At 36.8% G+C, this 21,719-nt stretch overlaps 1 protein-coding gene across 1 annotated transcript in view; it reads left to right on the forward strand.

The window, feature by feature from the left end:
- The window catches only part of LOC145682368 (uncharacterized), a 116,270-nt gene extending 96,259 nt beyond the window's left edge, over positions 1–20,011 (forward strand). The window contains exon 3 of the mRNA XM_081753945.1: positions 19,732–20,011. Coding sequence (XP_081610071.1) covers positions 19,732–19,842 — 111 coding nt within the window. The 3' untranslated portion in view covers positions 19,843–20,011. The remainder of the gene's footprint in view (positions 1–19,731) is intronic.
- Positions 20,012–21,719: the final 1,708 nt, after the last annotated feature.

Genomic DNA, 21,719 nt, shown 5'->3' on the forward strand with positions numbered 1-21,719 from the left:
GTTTCCCAGAAAGAACTACAGTAAGGTTAGGTTTTGGAAACCATGGGTCACTATAGGAATTAGGACTTCTAAACTCAAACTACTTGAGTTATCAAAAAAACTAAAAACATGTAAAGATGTAACACCTCAATTTATTGAATATGTAAAATACTATAGAAAGACATACAAAAGAGTCATAGGAACAGCAAAACTTTTACACAGTACAAATTACATCTTAGCAGCGAGAAACAAAGGTAAAGCTATGTGGAAGTTAATTAATGGTAAGATGAATAAGGTAAAAACGACAGGAATTGATGCAATAAAAATAAACTCTCAAGTAGTATGTAACCCAGATAAGATTGCAAATCATTTTAATAAATATTTCTTAACTTTAGAAACATTTAACCCAATCAAAATAGCTCATCAAGAAAATAACTCTAAGCTACAGAGCGGAATAACTAAGTCGCTTTTCCTGAAACCAGCTACACCAGAAGAAATCTTACAAATAATAAAAAGCTCCAGCTCTCCAGGTTGGGATGAAGTGCCAACCATGATTGTAAATGAAAGTTCTCTTCTTATTGCACATCAACTCTGTCATATAATAAATCATTCATTTTTGACAGGAATTTTTCCTACGCGGCTTAAGTTAGCTAGAGTTACACCTGTGTATAAAAAGGGAAGTAAATTGGAGTTAAATAATTATCGTCCTATTTCAGTTTTGTCGTGCTTTTCTAAAATATTTGAGTTAGCAATGAAAGCGCGACTAAATAACTTTTTCCTTTTAAATAATATAATATCCACAAGTCAACACGGGTTTCAAAGCCAGAAGTCAACCAACACTGCAATCTTTAATTTCATCTCTGATGTAGCAATGGATATAAATAAAGGAAAGTATGTAATTGGTATTTTTGTTGATTTATCTAAGGCGTTCAATTCTATAGACCATGGTATTTTGCTAGAAAAATTGTATTCTTATGGCATCAGAGGTGTGGCAAACAATTGGATAAAGTCGTATTTATCTGAACGTAGTCAAACTGTTGGCATCTGTAAAGAGGTAAATGGCAGAAGAAAAATGTTAAAATCATCTTTAATGAAAGTAACAAAAGGAGTACCACAAGGATCAATATTGGGACCTCTTTTGTTTGTTGTATATATTAATGATTTGGTTAACAGTCTAGGCTGTGTGAAGTCAACATTGTATGCTGATGACATAAATGTTCTTGTCAGTGGAGACTCAGTAAATGAAGCAGAAAGGCTCACTACAAAGACGCTAACAAAAATTATTAGTTGGTTAAACATAAATAAATTAACTATGAATTTAGGAAAAACTAACATTGTCAAATTTCGATTCCCGGGCCAAAGAAATGAACTTGTACCAATAACTGTAGACACTGTAGAATTATGTCAAACACCATCTATTAAATTTCTAGGAGTATATGTTAATGAAGATTTAACATGGAATACTGATGTTGAATACATTAATACTAAACTCAGTTCACTCTGCTTTGCATTCCGTAGGTTGCAAGGTAGTTTGCGCAAGGAAGCTGTCATGTCCTTATACTATAGCAAAGTTTTTTCAATAAAAAACTATGGTGTTATATTTTGGTGGAATTCGAGAATAAGTGCTAGTACATTCCGAATACAGAAAAAAATATTAGAATAATGTTTAGCATGCCTGAACGATCCTCATGTAAAAATATTTTTAAAAAATATAAATTTTTGACATTACCTAGTTTATATATATATCGCACAATTATGTATGTAATCGAGCACAAGGATTTATTTACTTTAGCTAATACGATTCATTCATACAATGCTAGGCAGAATTGTAATATGTATATTATCCAACAGAATTATGCAAATTTTAGCAAAACTGTGTATATGAATTGTATAAAATTATATAACAAATTACCAACAAAGTATAAGGACATTAACGAAAAACGGATATTTAGAAATACTCTGTTAGAATTATTGTTAGAAAAACGCTATTACTCTGTGGAAACTTACCTTACTGATAATATATAGAGAATTTAAATCATATCTGACAACTGTAATGCTTTATTGAGGATTGTCCTCATTTGTAAGCTATGAACAGGCAAATAAATATGAATATGAATATGAATATGAATACATATATATGATACTATAACTCAGTGAGAATGAAAAATGTGGCGTAGAGCTCCTCCGTGGCTAAGCGGTTAGCGTACGCGCCCTTGGCGCGGGGGACCCGGGTTCGATTCCCGGCGGGAGCTCATGTGGTTCGGATTCCACGTTAATCAGTAGGTCCACGTCTCACATAGCCTCGCTGCTGAAAGGGACGCTAAACTGAAATTCAACTCAACTCAAAAATGTGGCGTAACGGGTGTTACAGCAATTGGACATGCACTTTCAGATGCATGCAAAGTTAAGACAAACTCTGCGAATGTCCAGATCAAAATTTGTTTCCAATTATGTGTGCAATTTTCTGAAAGTATGATGTTTTGAATATTACAATCAGAAATTCCGTAAGTGTAATGGCTTTTACTTTTAAAAATGTTCATTACCGTAACGGGTGTTACACAATTTGTAACGGGTGTTACACAGTGCGAATGAACTTAAACCAACTTCACTTTTAATGAACATATTATGAAAAGAACAAAATATTACAATGTTAATAGATAAAAAATTACACTTGTTGTACAGTGTAGGAAATCAAACACAAAATAATAAACACATAAATCAGAAGAATGTAGGAAATTTCAGTATTAAATGTGTAGGTCTATTGATACGCTAATCAACAAAAGTCTATTCTTCTTATGCTTCAGTGACATTAACTCTGGAACTAAACTGCTACACAACTTTGTTATTCTTGAATTTTCATAATCGGATTTGGCAGTTTACCAATCACGTCATGAAAATGAATTATATTGTGTCGTGCTGGGAAAATCAGCGCCCGGGGCGAGAGTATACGACGGCGCCCCCGTACATATTAGTGAGGTCGACAGACCAGCCGCGAAGCGACACTATGGTTGCGGCAAACCATAAGAAACTTTTCTAAAATAAACCCTGCTACTCCTTGATTTCGAGGATGCTTTTATTACTTTTTTCCTTCCATTTTATATATGTGCACATGCATTTTCCTAACATGAGTAACATTATAGGACCAATTTTAAAAGAGGAAGAGGATTTAAGTGCATACTAATTTGTACTGATATGTGAAGTATTTTTCTCTCTTTTTTCTTTCCTTTTCTTTTCCTACCGAATCTTTGGCCCCCGTACTTCGGCACCCGGGGCCGTTGCCCCGCTAAATCCCCCTTAGAGCACGTCACTAGTATACTTTCTAAACTTCGGCGATGTTCGAATTCCTTTTTGCCACAAGATTTCAAGAACATAACTCTAATATCACAATTTTCGTCCGAAAATCCTTGACGGATTCCAACTTGACGATAATCTTTGTTACTTATTTCATCTTTCATTGCCAACAAGACAACATTCCAACACAGACATCTTCTTTCCGCAAAGGGCTGATCACAACTTCATTCGGAGTCTGTGTACGCATCCTTGTAGTGTAGGGTTTTTCTGGTGTCTTGATGAAAATCTTGATGAAATAAACGAAGACTTTCAATAGCAGTGTATTGGGCTTCTGATAAAGAAGTAGACTTCTAATATGTTATGAGTACTTAATTGAAATATGGCGCTTTTATGATATTTAATCACTACCTTGAGTGTGCGATTAACGAGGGTATGAGAGGGAGTCCCCCATCCCACGATATCTCCTAGATGTAATTTTCTCTGGAGTGCACTTCATCACCTCCGGTTCAATGTCCCTTAATTCGCACACTGTTCACCCTTACCATAATTCATGTCTTCAGAAGAGGGCCCTCTACAACTTTACTAACTTCAAATTCCCTCTTTAGAGTCTTAGAGCTAGCCTAAGTGTACAAAATATCACTGTCAAACCAAGCTAATAATTCACGTGTAACACCCGTTACATTGGCAATGTAACACCCGTTACGCAGTTTTTGCCTATTAAATTATAAATATAATGATATTCATTTTCCTGTTGTATTGTCCATGTGCTCATTTTTACTTTTGCAAAAGATAGACTACTTCTGACTTTTATTGCAAGTTGTATAGAAAAAAATATATCTTTTTTGTAACGGGCGTTACATAATTACATTGGTACCAAAAGTAGTCAAATAGTAGACTTTAATATACTAACAGCTTTAAAACTTCTGTCCTTCAATTCCTAAGGTGTACGTGCTTGTCTACACCGCAGTGCAACTGAATCAAATGCTTATCATGTGTTGTTTAGGGGTGTCCAATATTGTTGGTAAATTATCCCTTCGACTGGCTTCGTACAGCATGGAATTTCCATCGCTCGAAAAGACTAAAACTTTTTAACAAGAAATCGATCTGCATAGCAGGGTGCGAAATCATTTGAAAATGGTGGTGGTGGTGGTGGGGGGGAACGTTCAGCGATCCGCATTAATGGTTCGTGAGGCCTCCAAAAAGTTGAAATTTTAATGGATTATTATTATTATTATTTCTACTACTACCACTAATAATAATAATAATAATAATAACAATAATAATAATAATAATAAATGTTTAAACTAGTCGACATTGTTATTTAAAAGTACTTTCATGTTATTTATCCATTTAACCAAAATTGATAACTTATCTACTGCACTTAATATACACCTCGGTGCGTATGGCCCTCCCACCTTCCTTCGTATCAATGATATCCAGCTTCCCAACGAATCTGCGATCAAATATCTAGGCTTACTTCTTGACAGAAGATTAACTTGGAAAGTTCATTTCATTTATTTAACCCAGAAGGTGGACCATTTCATTCGCTTGTTTCGTTGCCTCTCTGGCAAAAAGTGGGGTTTGCACCTTTCAGTCTTATGACTATTTTAAAACAGTATGTCGTCGCCAAAATTCTTTATGGTGGCATTTTCTACTCCACTAACATACGATATTTTTATACGAAGCTGACCCGAATAGTCTATGAGTTGGCGAAACTCATTTTTCCCAGCCTCGATTCTGCCCTAAACAAGCCCTCCTTGAAGAGTCCCAGTCTGTACCGCTTACTGTACAATTACCCCGGTTAGCTGGTAAATTTATCTTAGCACGATTTGGTCGTACACATTCCTTACCAATCGAGACACTGCAACACTTAGACCACCTTTTCAGTACGTCTCGTCCACCTCACTTGAATACTCGCCCCTGGATTTTACAAGCCTACTTTGATCTTAAACATTTAAAGCCATATATTCACACTGTCCTACTTCTTCCTTGTTATTCTTGGCAGTACAGTAAAAATCTTATCACAATTCCAGCTATTCTCCCTATTTATCCAGTCATTCCGGACCCAGTGCTCCAATCCAACGTCTACCACCATATTTGGACAGATTGTCTGCAATCTCTTTGTGCTGACACTACAACACATCTACACAGACGCCTCTAAATATCCCGACTTGCCTGTGGGAGCAGCAGTTTTTATTCCTGCTAGCAATCTTACGATGGAATACAAATTGCCTGCTTCCTGCTCAATTTTTGATGGCGAAGCGTTTGCTATTTGCCAAGCTCTCCTATATGTCAAACGCCACAACATCTCATCTTCTTGTATTTGTACGGACTCACTTAGTGTGCTTCAGTCGCTCTCCGGTATTCACTGGAATGCTAAAGCTACTTGGCTCATTCTCAATATTAAACATCTTTATTACAGTCTTCTGGCTACAGACCACATAGTTCACTTTCGATTCATGCGCTCTCACGTGGGATTGGAACATGGCGATACTATAGACCTGTCTGCGAAACGCACATGTACTGATGGCAAGGCTTGTTTTATCAAAAACTACGTTATCAAAGCTACTACTATCTCTTAGACAGACAATACAATCTTGCTTTGACACGATGGCAACAGGAGAACCGACATGGTGCTGGCCAATTATACTGGGCAATTGTTGGTCCTCACCACCGCAAACCCAGGGAATTCATTTCTCCTTGGTCTCGCGCCGAAATCACCACTTACTATCGCATCTTGTTTGGAACTGCTCTTACTCCCAGTAAGCTCTTTCAGATTCGTAAGAAAGACACTTACCACTGTTGGCGCGACAAAGGCATAGGCACCCTTAATCATCTTCTGTTAACTTGTGATCTCCATCAACGCCGACATTCCTTTCTGCAGCAGCTGACTTTCTACCTCGGCTTGGGTCCTTTTTCCTATGAGTACATCTTCGCAACATATAACTGGTTTGCCATCAGAATACTCGTTAACTTTCTTCTCTCTAACGGTATTGTTCTCTAAATTTCTCCTTCCATTTCATTTCCATATAAATTTCTCACCTCTACCTTACGTACTTGGTTTTCTTCTTTGCACGATTTACGAAAGATTTCTCTGTTCAATCTTCCATTTTCTTCTCTCTTTATGGCAGAAATCCCTGCCCAGTCGTAAATATTTGACAGAATCTTATGAAGGATTATTTATCCAGTTGTACATTTTGCATGATCACTATGGACGAATTATCTACTTAGCCGTTAATTTTTTCTCTCAGATCTTGACTGTTTTCCAGCACTCTCGAAAGTTACAGCTTGTTGCAGACAATTACCTGCCGTCCAAAATAATTCGTTTTCCATATTGGGCTCGCAACAATTAACTTTCATTCATTTTCGCTATTTGATCAATACAACACTTGTGGCCTATTTAGGCTTCCGCCTGAGGCACCCCCTATCACTGATAATAGTGTGCAAGAAAGAAAGAATAGGTTGCACCACCAGTGAAAACTATTGGTAGGCATAGAGGACAGGTTCGTGGGATCAAGTGAAAGCAAGTATTGCGTGTGTAGCGAATGTTTCCGTAAAGTCAAAAAGGGCAATATGAGTGAGGACCAAATTGCAATTCGAGCTGTGCTACGATTTTTATGAAAAAGGTACTAACTGCAAAAGCTGCAGCGGAGGAAATTTGTCGTGTAGAGAACAAAGCAGTACTGGGTCGTTCGACAGCTTCCCGTCGGCTCAAAAAAATACTTCGGGCGATTTAAGCCCCGCAAGGTTACACCTCCGATGAACATTAACGGCCCTCTGCAAGATGCTGTGTGTTGAACCACAATCACGTACATATGTGTTAAAAAGAATGGTTGGTGCATCCAAATTGACAGTTAACAGTCGATTGCATGACATGGGTTACGTCAATAAACGGCCCCGACAAAGTCCTCATGAGCTCACAGAGGAGTTAGCCCAACGCCGAGTGGCAATTTGCCAGCCTTTTTTCTTTTTTAAACGCTTGATCTTTATTTCTGGAGTCTGCGAATTGTGACAGGAGATGAGAATGGGTGTTTTTGAAAAATCCTGACATACGTAAATAGTGGGTGAAAAAAGGACAGGAAGCCATGTGAAATAGGACAGATTTGGGGAAAAGGTCATGCTGTATGTTTGATGGAATATTGACGTGATAATTCATTTTGAGTTTGTTCCAGAAGTGTTATAACAGGTAAACTGTATTCTGAACAATTATGCCGAGTGTATACTATTCTGAATGAGAAATATCCCGCATTAGCGGGGAGGAAGAGGTTATTGCTGCAAACTGACAATGCTCCGAGTGACCGGTCTTCAAATGTGTGACCAATACCCTGGCTGACCTTGACAGGTTTGAGTTTTTACTTCATCCTGCCTATAGTACAGGTGTTGCACCCTCAGCTTATGGTTTGTTTCGCGCGCTCTCACATTTCTTGTGTGGTCGGCAATTGAATTCGTATGATGATGTGCATGCTGCCTGTCGTGAGTTTTTCAATTCTAAACCTGCTACCTGGTGTGAATGACCCTTCGTCTACTGGGACCAAAAATGTATGTGAGGAGCCCCTAAAGAGGATTCACTTAAGTAGAGCCATGCACCTAGGCTACTACTTTATTTTGTTAGTGGGATGTAGTGCAGACCCGCCACTACATGAACTCAATTACATAATACAGTGTTTATATTTTATTTACTGTGTACAGGGCTGAGTACTGACGTTTGAGTATTAGATAAAAATAGAATGCAGGAGCTATAAAGCTTATATGAGTTTATCAGAAGCAAGAGAGTAGCGTTAATGATCACATAAAATACAAATTTAAAAAAATAAAATATAGGTCTACTCTACTGCCAATGATACCTAAGTGGTGCACAATTTCTATCTTTTTTAAAAAGTATCTCCCTTACTATATAGCTCCTGTGTCAATACTCGTGAGTTCTAAAATTTACTTCCTGTGCCCCGTTACATACGAAAAACACGGGAAAAATCCTTCATAACCTTCACCTAAAAAAGGAAAACATATGATACATCTAAATATCAGTGTACTCGCCAGTTCCAGGACCTCGGGAACATTTAGGTATGAACCAGCGGCGTAGCATAAGGGAACGCCGGTATGCACGGCATCCCCTGTTAATAAGAAAAAGTACGTATTTCATTATATATAAATTGTTTACTTTTTATTATCACAAGTATTTGCACTGCAATGTTCTGAATGCCCGGAACCAAGCTATAGTTTCCGTACGAGCGCTAACGTCAAGGAAATAGAACAAACCAGAAATGGCTACTTCAATGCCTCTTTGAAGCATGTCGGTTATGTAAATAATAATATAAAAATAGTTATTCTTTATTCGTAATTAAATGCATCGTAATTATAATCGTAATTAAAGGCAAACTTTTAATCTTCATTATAAATAAATAGTATGCCCAGCGGCGTAGCCAGAAACTCTTTGAGGGAGCTCACACCAGCATAAATATAAAGCATTCTGCAGAATCACTGTCACCGATCTGGTAGGTCATGAGAACCAGCACTCCCCACTCCTCGCAAAGATTACTTGGGCCCTTCAATCTCTGGATATCTGGCAATGAAATAGACACACAGGAACAGACTCCCTGAGTTGTTTTAAGTGTTTTCTATTTGCATCTTCAAATGATATACGTATACACTTAGGCCATATTCACGAACGGGCGTCTGAGTTCCGGACCCAAGATGACAAATTTCTAGGGCCGATATATCTTTAAAAAAATAAATAAAAAAAGAACGAGATTGAAGTATGGTATGCGGAGAAAGAAGCTGCCCACGAGAAAGAAAGGGAATTATACTGGAAACAATGCTCATAAAACAGTGGGGCGGAAGTTTCTCGTCACAACGGTAGTGGTAAGAAGGGGCTGAGACAATTGCATATTGGCTTCTAACGTAATCTTCGCAATTAGTTCTGTATGCTCCACTAGGCCACCAAAGAGGGTGGCCTGCCCTCCCTAAATTTTTTATAATCCTATATTTCCCCTCGTAATAGCTATACATTACTGATTTCAGCACTATTGTATCACACAAGTGACTAACTGGCATTCCCAATTCGGAATACTACGCTACGCTACTGGTATGAACCAATCATTTTTGTTTAGATATTATTTAATATTAGTATTAGAATATGAAACACAAAAAAAATGATTGGTAGAATGCTCTCAGCACTACTTGAATATACAGTATTTCATTTCACATTTTTTTCCACTGTGCACAGGGGTACTCCTAGCTGTGTATCTATACCTATATACAGACATAAGTTTAAAAAAAAAAAACAACTTCGATATCGATAGTAGGATTTTGTAGCCAATGTTTTTAGTACATAGTTAGCTTAATTAAAATTTAGCCCCAATATAAGCAGATTTGCGTCATTGTCACGAAAGCCGAACTATTCACCAAAAAAAGAAAAAAAAACTTTTCTATTACTGACGTTTCATTTCTTAATCCGCCTGGGGTTCCTCATTTGATGTCAGCTTGCGAGAAGCGGGATTTGTGGTGGACAAACATCGTGTGCATGGGTTTTCTCGAAGTCTGTCCACTTTTCTCATTCCACCATTGCCCTACATCTCATCATCACCGCCTTCCTTACCCTTGGAGCATAGTCGTGGAATGTTGAGCTTTAAAAAAAATATTGAGCTAGAGAAGCATAGTCGAGTAATCTCTGTCTTCATCGCATTAGGCCGTAATTAGTTGTGGGACATCACATGTCCTGATCACATAGTATGACGTTATTTAGGAGCGCCCATTCTAAAATTTGGTAAAGGTACGTTCGCCCATCCCCCTTAAATTTCGGGAGGGGTGCACAGGACCACCTCTTAAATATTGGAAGTTGCCAAACCAAAAATTTGATATGGTAACATAGGACCAGGAAAAGTACTGTAAGTTAGAGAAGTCCATTTCGTGCCGTTTTATGACACACCATGATTCTACTGTACTTCTCATTGTTGTGTTTATTATATGCACTCGTGTCTGTCCCATACGGGGCGTGACTTTACGTCTACTTTTGTAGAAGAGGTTCTAGATACTTATCAATTAAATTTAAATGTCTGGAGTTGAAAACCTTCAAATGTTTGGGTTGGCAGTGTAACGATCCCGTTACTATGAGTTAGAAAAGAAGAAAAAGAAGAAAAGAAATGTTGATGATTTTGCGATATTGATGATTATTTTTCTCTGATTTGTAAAAATTAATAAGATTTTATAACCTTCCTTGTTTGTTGTTTTTTTTAAAAAAAAGCAAAGGAAATGAAGAGAATCTATTTATGATTGTAGTGAGTGAGAGAGAGAGAGAAATACATTCCTTTACCGTTGGTTAGTTCAAGGTCGCTTGCGCGGTAGGAGACGTGCCTTATCGCGATCGTAGCGCCGTTGGCCTTCGAGGGAGCTCGCATCCTTCTCGGCTGCGAACTAACCCATGAATCCCGATGGAAGGCGGACGTTTCTGCAGTCTACGAGCAGGCGGATAATTTTTCCTCGATGTCGAAAATGGGACGCGTGTCTTATTCGTTTGGCTTAGTTTGTGGTGTCTGCTATTTCTTGTGTTAAGTTACAGTTGGAAGGAGTTAAATCAATTCACAAGAATAAAAGTGCAAGCTGTGTTGTGTTGCGTGATTTTCTTTATTTTTTTTAAAAAAAAGAGGAAAAATAGTGATACGATTGTTACAAACGGAAGGTTGGTGTTTGACCATATGAATTTGTGGAATCTGTAAGATTGAAAGGGTATGATTATGCTCTGTGGCTTTCCCAGTGTTCCGAATGGTGCTCGAAGTATTAAGTGAAATTTTGTCATGCTTAAGTTTCCATATTTTTACGTCAGACAAGTTTGTCCTGTGTTCAGGAGCCCATGGGCACTTGATGGTTTCAATCTGTAACGTACATATCTGTATAGTTGACCTAAGTCTTGGTAAATAGGTCGCTATTTCATTTCGGCAACAAAACCATCGTATTTTTAAAGAGAGTGATTAAATGGTGGAACTTCCATGTGGGTCACTCACGGCATGGAAGAGTTGATTTGCAACTGAGTAAAGATAACTCTGTTCTTGGCTATTGCTTTAAAAATAGCATGTTAATAATGTACCAATACTCGTAATATCCAGAATCTATAGTGGTTGTTCGGTTGGTGGAATGGTAATGTGGGATATTCGAGTGAGAACAGAGGTCTACTCCCATTGAACGTTGGAACGCATGGTCTTACAATAGAATTATATTCTTTGCAATCGTAGTAACGACCACTCTCTTGGTCTGATTGTCTGACAGAACGGTGGAATGATAATGTGGAAAGGCGAGTGAGAGCATTTCAATTTGATGAAACCAGACCTAAGTTCGGTCATAGTGGTTTTAGTAAGCCTAGAAACAAGAACGTGACTTTCGTTGTTTTCAATTGAAGTTAGTTTAGTTGAATGGTGGAACAATAATGTTGGAGATTGAGGTGAGAATAATGGTTGATGTCACTAAGTAAGAGACACTGTACCTTATCCTGGTTTTTGTCTCGTAGTTTTCACTGAAGATTTATATTGTGACTCTCGATGTTTGGATCCGAGGGAGCCGACTGGATCAGTGAACAAATTAGTTACATTCCGGCATTTTCGTTTTCAGACCTAAGCATTGGTCTTTGAACTAGTTTCTTGAACACAGCCAAAGCACATTTATTCTTGTAATCACATACAGGACGGACGACATGCAGACAGAGATCGAGGCGTAAAAACCAAAGAAAGGTAACATAAAGAAGAATAAAATAGGTGAGTGTATATTAAAATATATTTCAGTTGATTGTCCTTTGTTTGTGTTTAGTGTCTGTAGGTTGTCATATTCGATTCCAATAGAGTTGAGTAAAAGATTATTTATTTGAATCGCGTTAATAATTTCAAGGACACGATAGATAATTCAGCATTTCATTTTTGGTAAGCGGGCTAAAACCCGATGCGTATGATATTGTTTATAATCTACTTTATTTTTCAGCATTAATTAATGCGATTAAAACTGAAGTTAATCCATATAGTTTTTGAACGATTTGAGTTTTAGACTGTTATCTGCTATTGTAGGCGAACGGTGCGGTGAGGCACCGCAATCCAAATTTGTTGAAAAGGTTTGATATACTTGTTAAATTAATTATTATCGTTGATTCCAACATCTACCTTTCGGATCTCTTGATATTGGAGATTGCCTCCCCCCCAAAAGGATATTTCTTGATCGATTACCAGTATTTTTTGAGAACTTTCTTGATTTAAGATTTTGAATTTCAATTTAAGGAATTTTTCTCTCTTCTCTGGTCGAATAAATTGAAAAAAGAATATATATATATATAGTAATTATTATTCACGAAATTCGTATTTAGATTAAATTCGTAATTGTTCCTGGATAGAGTTATAACTCCGATGAGAGTTGGACTTTAATATAATCATTGATTGAATATTGTCATATAATCAATCCTACAAATAGACTTCGAAGGACGAAAGAATTGTTTGTTGCTCAATATATTTTATTCAATATTATATTGTATCTTATTATAATAAATTATATTTACTCGAATTGTTGTTGGTGTTATTTATTATATATATATATATATATATATATATATATATATATATATATATATATATATATATATATTTAGGACTTGTAATTGGTATTAAATGTTCATTTATTGCTTGGTTATGCTGAATTATCCATCTGTTAACTGCCGAATGACGTGGAATTGCGTTTGTCTTCGTAGATCCCTCTGAGGTTGGACTTAGGGTAGTGTTGATTGGTCAACATTGCATGAGTTTTGGTATCCATGAATGTTGCCCTTTTAACATCGACTCTTATCCCGACAGCGGATGGGAACGCTACAAAATGGTTCATGGGTTAGTTCCGAACCATTTTTTTTGGTTCAGTAATTTTTTTAGCCGTATGTGAAATTACATTCAATGTTTATTGTAAGTAAAAACTTTAATTTTGAGATAGTTTGATGACAAAATAGAGTAAAATATTTTGGATGTAGTGAGAATTAAATTGAGAATATTGAATATAATAAGTGAAATTTAAGATTGTAATCAAGTTGATTGAGTATTATAAAGAAAATATTTTTCAAGACTAGGTTTGGTATATAGGGTTGTTCCATGCAGGTTCTCCTTGGTTGTTGTAGTATCCGTAGTTAGTTTAGTTATTAATTTGTTTATGCTAACCTGTGATATATTTTCTTGTGTTTTGTTTATCTAGTAAAAAAAACGCGTGTTTAAGGAATTTTTGTGAATTTGCCGTTTTATGATGGCTAATCGATCTGAGTATGTGAGTATTAATATGCCCGACGGGTATTCAGAACTAGTGACACGGGATAGAACTGGTTGTTGTGATGCTGATTCACGTTCAGAATTTGGGCAATTAAATATGTCATTAACTCCTCCCACTCAGGGAAGTCTTTACGCCAGACGGGTTTCAACTGAAGTTAATCGGAGTACGTTTGGAAATAATGATAGCATGCATTCTGTTAGCTATGGGTTTAGTAGGCAAGTTAATGCAACTAGTTTAGGAGAGTCCCAGCGAGAAGTAAGGCAAGTCGCCTTTGAAGCTCCATGAAGGCAGTCTGAACAGACAGGGTTTGTAAATCGGGATTCTTCAAATGCTAGCGTTGCTGGAAATATTCAAGGTCACAATACGAACAGATACCTTAATCTTCGTGATTATTATCGAAGAGTCTCTCAGATAAGGAATTCTACTCCGAAAGCTCCTTTGAGTTCTCCTTTTCTACAACCAGTAAATAGATATGAAGCTAGAAATGGTGCGGAATCTGGTGTACTTGCTGGAGTTAACAGATTAGATTCTGCTGGGATCGAACATAATTTAATGGTTAAATATGCATTCAAAAGAAACAGTGAATCTCTTGAGTTGAGATTTAAGGATGTTAAATTAACAGACGGGAGTAATAGTCATCAAGTTTTCAATTTGTTGTTGAAAATAGAAGAAACATTATTAGAAACTCACTCGGGATGGTATTAACCGTTCTTGTCGTCAAATGTACTGGACCTTTATTAAGAGAAATCTTATTTGCCTTGAATAACAATGTAAGTTGGTATAATCTACGAGCGAATTTATTAAGTAATTTTGTTACTCCAGTGAGTAGGCATTCTTTTGTGTCATAATATGTTTATAGAAGACAGAAGTTGTCTGAACAAGTTAATGATCATGTAAGGTCTGTTATTGTAGCTATGAATGTACTAGGGTTTGATGGTCCAGAATCGGAATTAGTGAGTATTATTATGAGTGGTTTAAATCCTAATCAAAAGTACAGGATGTTGAATAACTATTTGCCTGCATCACGTTTAGAATTATTGGAAATAGCTGAAAAACACGTGTTGAGCTTTAGAAACCAGTTAGATTATAATAGAGAAATGAGTGATTATAGAAAAAGGTCTAGTATTCTAGTATCGAGCTATCATAATAATGGATTGGGTCCGAATGAAACCTCAGTGAATAATACTTTGTTAGAAAATAAATGTAGATCAACCCTTTACGAAAATAAATTGAGTCGATCGATAGGTGGCTCTCGGGATTTTCGGAATTCTAGGGATCCAAGTAATTTATCTGAGCTTCGAGGGAATCCTAGAACAACTTCGTCGTTTATCCCTTCAGAGATGGACAATACAGTTGCGTCTTTCGTTGTCGGAAAAATTAATAATCAGTTGACGGACATTTGCGTCGACGGTGGTTCAAGCTTCAAAATTGTTCGTGCAGATTTAGTTCGTGCTTGTGGTTTCGAGAAATATATTACTACAATGCAAGAGAAATTAGTAAATGCTCCTTCAGGATTGTATTTTTCCACGAACAAGGAAATTTTATTGACAGTCAATTTTTCAGGACACTTTGAAAGAGTTAGTTTCGAGGTGGTAGATGAGTTACCTTGTAAGTGTTTGCTTGGAACCCCGATTTTGCGATCCACCAAATCGATTGTTGATTATTCTAATAATGCCTTAGTTCTCCGTGGTGGCAAGAAAAGAATTCCTTTGAACTATAAGAAAACAGTTCGGCATTTTGGTTTTCAATCTAAAGAATTTAAGTCTGGTCCTCATGCCGGTCAGTTGAGGGGGAAGAATGACAATCAACAGAGAGTACAGACTCGGGATTCTCTGGATCAAGATAAAATGGCTTCGATTTTTATATACGAAGATATCTTTGATTATGGTTTGCGAGATGAAGGAATTCAGTGCAACTTGGATCTAGTTGATACCGAATTTAGGATTTTGGAGATTCGTGCACCGAATAGCTTTCAGCTTGGTCAACTCAGAGTGGTGATTGATTCAGAAATTGATCCGGGTCGACATATCGAAAATACTTTATCTTCCATGGTTGATAGTTATGTGAGAGTTCAACCGTTTAGTGATATGCATGGTGCGGTTGAAAGGTCCAACCATCAATTGTCTCCGAACAGGAACTTAGTTTCTGGGACTTCGAAGCAGAATAGTGATACATCGCAGCTTAATTCGTGTAGGACAGGTGGTGTGATTGGAAAATCTTGTGACCAGCATCCATCTTATGTGAACTTGGTGACTTCTTCATCGGGATTTGGTTGTTCGTTTGGAACAGCTGCTTGTGTTAGTGGTTCGGATGGTGGAAGTGGAAAATCTATTCCTCGTTTGCCTTCTGATCAGATCTTGGGAGAGATGACATCGTTAATTAACAGCAATACTATCAATTGTCGATCTGATGAGAGTTTAGATTGTTCGAATGCAATGTCCAAATTTGTGAATCCGTCTAATGAAAATTTGGTGACATCTACATGGGAAGACGGCTCTTTTCTGACTCGAATGTCTTATAATAGAAGATCTGATGGTGCGAGTGATATGCTCTTTAGGTGTAATTCATCCATGGGACAAATAGTGAATTCTGAATTCGACGAGAGGTTGTAATTTGGGAGAATCTTTTCAGGATTATGATAATGGTGCGAATGAAATGTACCTTGGTCGTCAGATTGTCACTGATGGGGACACTTCGAAATTAGTTTTAAATAGTGAAAGTCCTAGTAATGAGAATGTTTCGGAATCTATTGGTGGCGTTAAGCAGTCATCTAGCAAAACTATTACTACAAAATATTTTGATCTTGTTCTGAATGACGATCCAACGAGAATTGAGATTCCAGAATCTGAGAGAGTTATGAAGAGCAGTACTCGCAAAAGAAATAGGAATCGTAGAAGAAAGAAGAAAAGGGTGGATAATGTGACAGAAACCTCGAAAAATATTAGTGTCTTAGAAAAACTGGAAGATGCTAGTCTTTCGGGAGTGAATAGTTCATCGAATGGCAATGAATGTAAGGATGTGGTGTTGAATAATAGTAGTGGTTCCGAAGCATCTGATGTTGACTTAGAACAGTCTGAAAATTTCCATAAATTAATTCAGCGGAATCGGAAGTTTCAGCCTCCAGACCTTTCTTCTAATCAACAGAAAATGGCTCAGAATAACACACGGGTGATGAATCAACCAAGCATACAGGTGAAAAATCAGAATTTAGGGCAAGACTCGTGGAAGTTCGATAACCCTGAGATTGTTGCTTTCATCGACTCAATGAAATGTAAATATTCCGATGTAATTTCCGATAGGGTTGGATGTGTTAAAGGGTTCGTTGGTCGACTCTATTTAAAGGAGAATAAACCTTTCAAGGATACCCCCTTTCCAGTTCCTAAAAATAAAGAGAAAATTTTTTATGATCAAATTGAAGAACTTGTTAAGGAAGGGATTTTAGAAGATGTTGACCATGCAAACTATGGCAGTAGTTGTTTCCTAGTGAAAAATAAGAACAATACATATCGAATTGTAGGAAATTATATAAAGGCTAATAGCTTAATTGTAAATGATGTATATCCATCCCCGAATTTAGAAGCGTGTCTGACAGGCCTAGCGGATAAGAAACTGTACTCTAAATTTGATTTAAAGCGGGCCTACAACCAAATCTACCTCGATAAATCGTCACGTGAGATTACTACTCTTGTTACTCCCAAGGGATGTTATCAGTACACCCGAGTTCCGGTAGGAATAAAAACTGGGAGCAAGATTATGTCAAGGGCGATGGAAAAGGTATTGGGTGATCTAACAGATAAGGGTGTCAAAATCTATTTTGATGACGTCCTGGTAGCTAGCGATACAATTGAAGAACACATGTTAATGGTTGAAAAGGTATTACAGAGGCTGAAAGATTATAATATAACTGTATCTCCTGATAAATGTTTCATGTTTTATAAAAAGATCAATTATCTGGGTTATATTATTGAAGGAGACCAGATGGAAATTGACCCAAGCAGAGTATCTGCTATAAGAAATATTCCTCCACTTCGTAATAGGCGCGGATTGTTAAAAATACTAGGAGTATTTAATTATTATTCTAAGTTTGCGTCGGAGCTCCAAGAGCTAATGGCTCCCCTTAGTGCCTTGAAATCTCCTAAAGTTAAATTCGTTTGAACTCAAGAACATCAACAAATTCTGGACAAATTAAAAAATGTTTTGATAGATAACGTAGTTTTAAAGACTCCAGACCTTAGCAAACGTTTTGTAGTCCACGTCGACGGCAGTGGAAAAAGTATTGCCAGGTGTATTTCACAAAGGGATGCGAATGGGGACCTTCAACCTATTTGCTTCTATAGCAAGAAACTCTCAGAGACGGATAAACACCGCAGTATTTATGATATCCAAAACAATATCTCGCTATATACACTACTTGGTTCATGAGTTTGATGTTTTAACAGACAATAAAGCCTTGTCCTGGATTCTTAATAACAGTAAAAGGCTCTTAAAGTACGGTCCTTTCGTAGAAACTCTTTGTCAGTTTAATTTTAAGATACGCCATATAAAATCAGCGAAGAATATAGCTGCGGATTTATTGACTCGAATCTATGATCCGTTTGAATTCAGTATATTGGATGGCCCAGTTGGATTAGCTGCGTTTAGAAGAAATATGAATATAATGCATCTTTGGAACTTGCCTTTAATTAAGGATCCCATTGATAAATTACAACGAGAATATCCAGACTTGGATAATATTATTAGAAGAATTGAGAATGGTGAGGATGTTCAAGGGTATCTCCTTAATAAAAATATTCTATTAAAAAGAACTAATTCCGCGATTAACCCCTATAAGATAGTAATCCCGAAAGATTTGAGGAGGTGCTTATTGAATAATATCATGAAGATGCGTTGATTGGTGGTCATGCAGGTGTGTCAAGGACATTAGCTAAACTGATGAAGAAATTTACCTGGGAATGATTGAAAGAAGATGTCAAAAATTTCGTAAGTACATGTGATGTGTGCCAAAAGGTTAAGGAGCCAAATCAAAAGAAAATGGGATATTTAATTTCGGATTTCGGTAAAAGGGTCAATTCTCATTGGATGTTTGACATAGTAGGATTGGATGTTTGCATTACCGAATTCAAATGTGTTTAAATTTATACTCATCGGTGTCGATAATGCCAGCCGATTTGTGGTGTTGGAACGTTTGAGAACCATAAGTTCCAGTGTTGTAATTAACAAGATGATGGAAATATTCAGTCGACTAGGTTTTCCGGAGGCCCTGTCCACTGACAATGCTTCAATTTTTGTTTCCGAACACTTTGAGAAATTTCTGTTTAGTTTGGGTATCAAGCACATAAGGCTGAGCCCCTATCACCCTGGTGGAAATGCGGCTGAAAGATTTATAAAAACCTTAAAGGCATCCCTTAGAGCTTACATCTCGACGAAACAACATCTGTGGTCAAATCTTGTGCAGGAGCTCCAATTCACCTTAAACATAAGCGAGCATTCAGGATTAAAGATGTCGCCCATCGAAGTTTATTTTGGACGTACATATATTACACCGTTACGAAACCGATGGAGCATCAATGATTCTGATTTTGGTGGAAAATCATCTGTTCAGATATGGAAAGAAGCTATTCAGAATATGGAAAAAAGTTGGGCAACAAGGCGTAAGTTGATGTTACGAAGAAGAAATCCCGTTAATTTAGACTTAGGACAAAATGTCCTGTTAAAAGCACACGTTAAATCATCATTAAAAGATAAGATTGCCAAATCTCTAAGCGACAAGTGTTTTGGTCCATTTGTGATTAGGAAATTTTTGACTCCGAATACCGTTTTAGTTTATGATGAGAATGACACGCCAGACTCATATCGCTGTTCGCATGTCTCAGAATTGAAGGCCTATAGAAGTAGGAGAGAGTAAAATTATCTGAACCTAGTTATCCTGGTCTTGAAAAATAGTGTTTGTTTGTACATGTAGTTATGTTATAAAAATTTTAACTGAATTAAATGTGACATTTATTGAGCATTTGTTCGTATTGAAGCTTGTTATATAATTATTTATTCATTATGGCCATAATGAACAAAAAAATGTAAATAATTGAGTATTAATTGTTTAAGCATTTGCTATTATCATTTTAATTTTATATTTGTTGTTGTCTGTATTATTATGAAGTTTACTTATTATATTTGTATATTCCGTAGCTATCCAGTGCAAGTTTGACGAAAAATTTCTTGGTGGAAAATTTTTCTTTTTTTCGACGATGGCCAGCCTGTAACGATCCCGTTACTATTAGTTGGAAAAGAAGAAAATAACTGAAAAACTGAAAAAGAGAAGAAAAGAAATGTTGATGATTATGCGATATTGATGATTATTTTTCTCTGATTTGTAAAAATTAATAAGATTTTGTAACCTTCCTTGTTTGTTGTTTTTTTTTAAAAAAAGCAAAGAAAATGAAGAGAATCTATTTATGATTGTAGTGAGTGAGAGAGAGAGAGAAATACATTCCTTTACCGTTGGTTAGTTCAAGGTCGCTTGCGCGGTAGGAGACGTGCCTTATCGCGATCGTAGCGCCGTTGGCCTTCGAGGGAGCTCGCAGCCTTCTCGGCTGCGAACTAACCCATGAATCCCGATGGAAGGCGGACGTTTCTGCAGTCTATGAGCAGGCGGATAATTTTTCCTCGATGTCGAAAATGGGACGCGTGTCTTATTCGTTTGGCTTAGTTTGTGGTGTCTGCTATTTCTTGTGTTAAGTTACAGTTGGAAGGAGTTAAATCAATTCACAAGAATAAAAGTGCAAGCTGTGTTGCGTGATTTTCTTTCTTTATTTTAAAAAAGGAGCCTAACTGGAATAAGCGTGGGACGTAAATGTCATAGATTTCATTTCGTTTTTTAAATATATACATTTCTAATTCATTTTTTACCTTATGTTTACCAAATTTATTCGTTGCTTGTTACAGGATGTCTCAGAAGTTCCTCTATCCTTAGGTGTGGGCATCACAGAGAGCAATGTCGGTGTCATTGTAGTTAATTTATTTACTACAACATATTACAGTTGGGTATTTAGGTCCACATATAGGAACTACAAATCCAGTGGATCTGTATGTGTTCCATATTAATGTACACACAGATGTGTGCGTCTTCATGTTCACCTTGACATGTTGCGGAGCATCTGATGAGTCATCGTTCGATAGTTGTTCTCCACACTTTCGCCGATTTCTTAGTCTCTCGTGTACCAACGACGAGAAACATATGTCTTGATTATTCTCCACAACGAGTTATCTGGTGTAAGGTCCGGGCTTCGTGGGGGCCATTTCAATGGGATCGAATTGTGTAACTGCAACCCCTCACATCAGTCATGGCCTTACAACTGAAAATCTCCATATCACAATGAATAAAAAGGTGTGACACGGTGCTGGTTGTGACCATAAAAGCAGTATTATCAACACTAGAACTGAAATTGCTCTCTGTGATACTCAAACCTAGGAGTACAAGAAGTTCTTGGACATCTTGTATTACAAGTGAAGTATACCTTATGTCATAATACCTTAGTTTTCTCTTCGCTGTGTATCTTCTGCACTACTACGTATTTTCGTGTGTGTTTATCACATAAAAATACGTTCGATTACATATCCTTCCATATTTCTAAACATTTGGGTTAGTTATTTATTTTATTGAACTTAGTAAATAGCCCAATAGAACTTTATTATGCTCGATTTCTGAACAGTAAATATATTTGGTAGAATTGAACTAAAATTTACTTTTAATATTACAATTATGGATAGTACACACAGATGAACGAGAATAATGGACAGACCAAATTTCAAAGAGCAAAAAGTGTGATTGGAATTTGAAACGAACATGAGTATCTGCGATATCAAGCTATGCGCCACCACGCAACAGATCCTTCCTTAAACATGTTTCATATTTTCACTCTGGAGGACAGTGATGCAAATTTGAGTTTGAGGGATCAGACTTAGTTTTGTATAATATCCTGAAAGGAAATACATATTTAAAACAAGTGTAAGACAGTATTCATAATACTATAGCCACAAATATGACACAAAAGGATATTATTGATAAAAAATGCTCAGATTTGAAGCACAGCGTAGGTGGCCACATAAATTGATTAAACAGATTAGAATAGTGCTCTCATCATTTTCTGTCTATTCCTATAGTTATCGATGTCTTT

The sequence above is a fragment of the Thermobia domestica genome, chromosome 3, assembly GCF_964235325.1.
Source record: "Thermobia domestica chromosome 3, izTheDome1.hap1.1, whole genome shotgun sequence".
Classification (NCBI taxonomy): Eukaryota; Metazoa; Arthropoda; class Insecta; order Zygentoma; family Lepismatidae; genus Thermobia; species Thermobia domestica.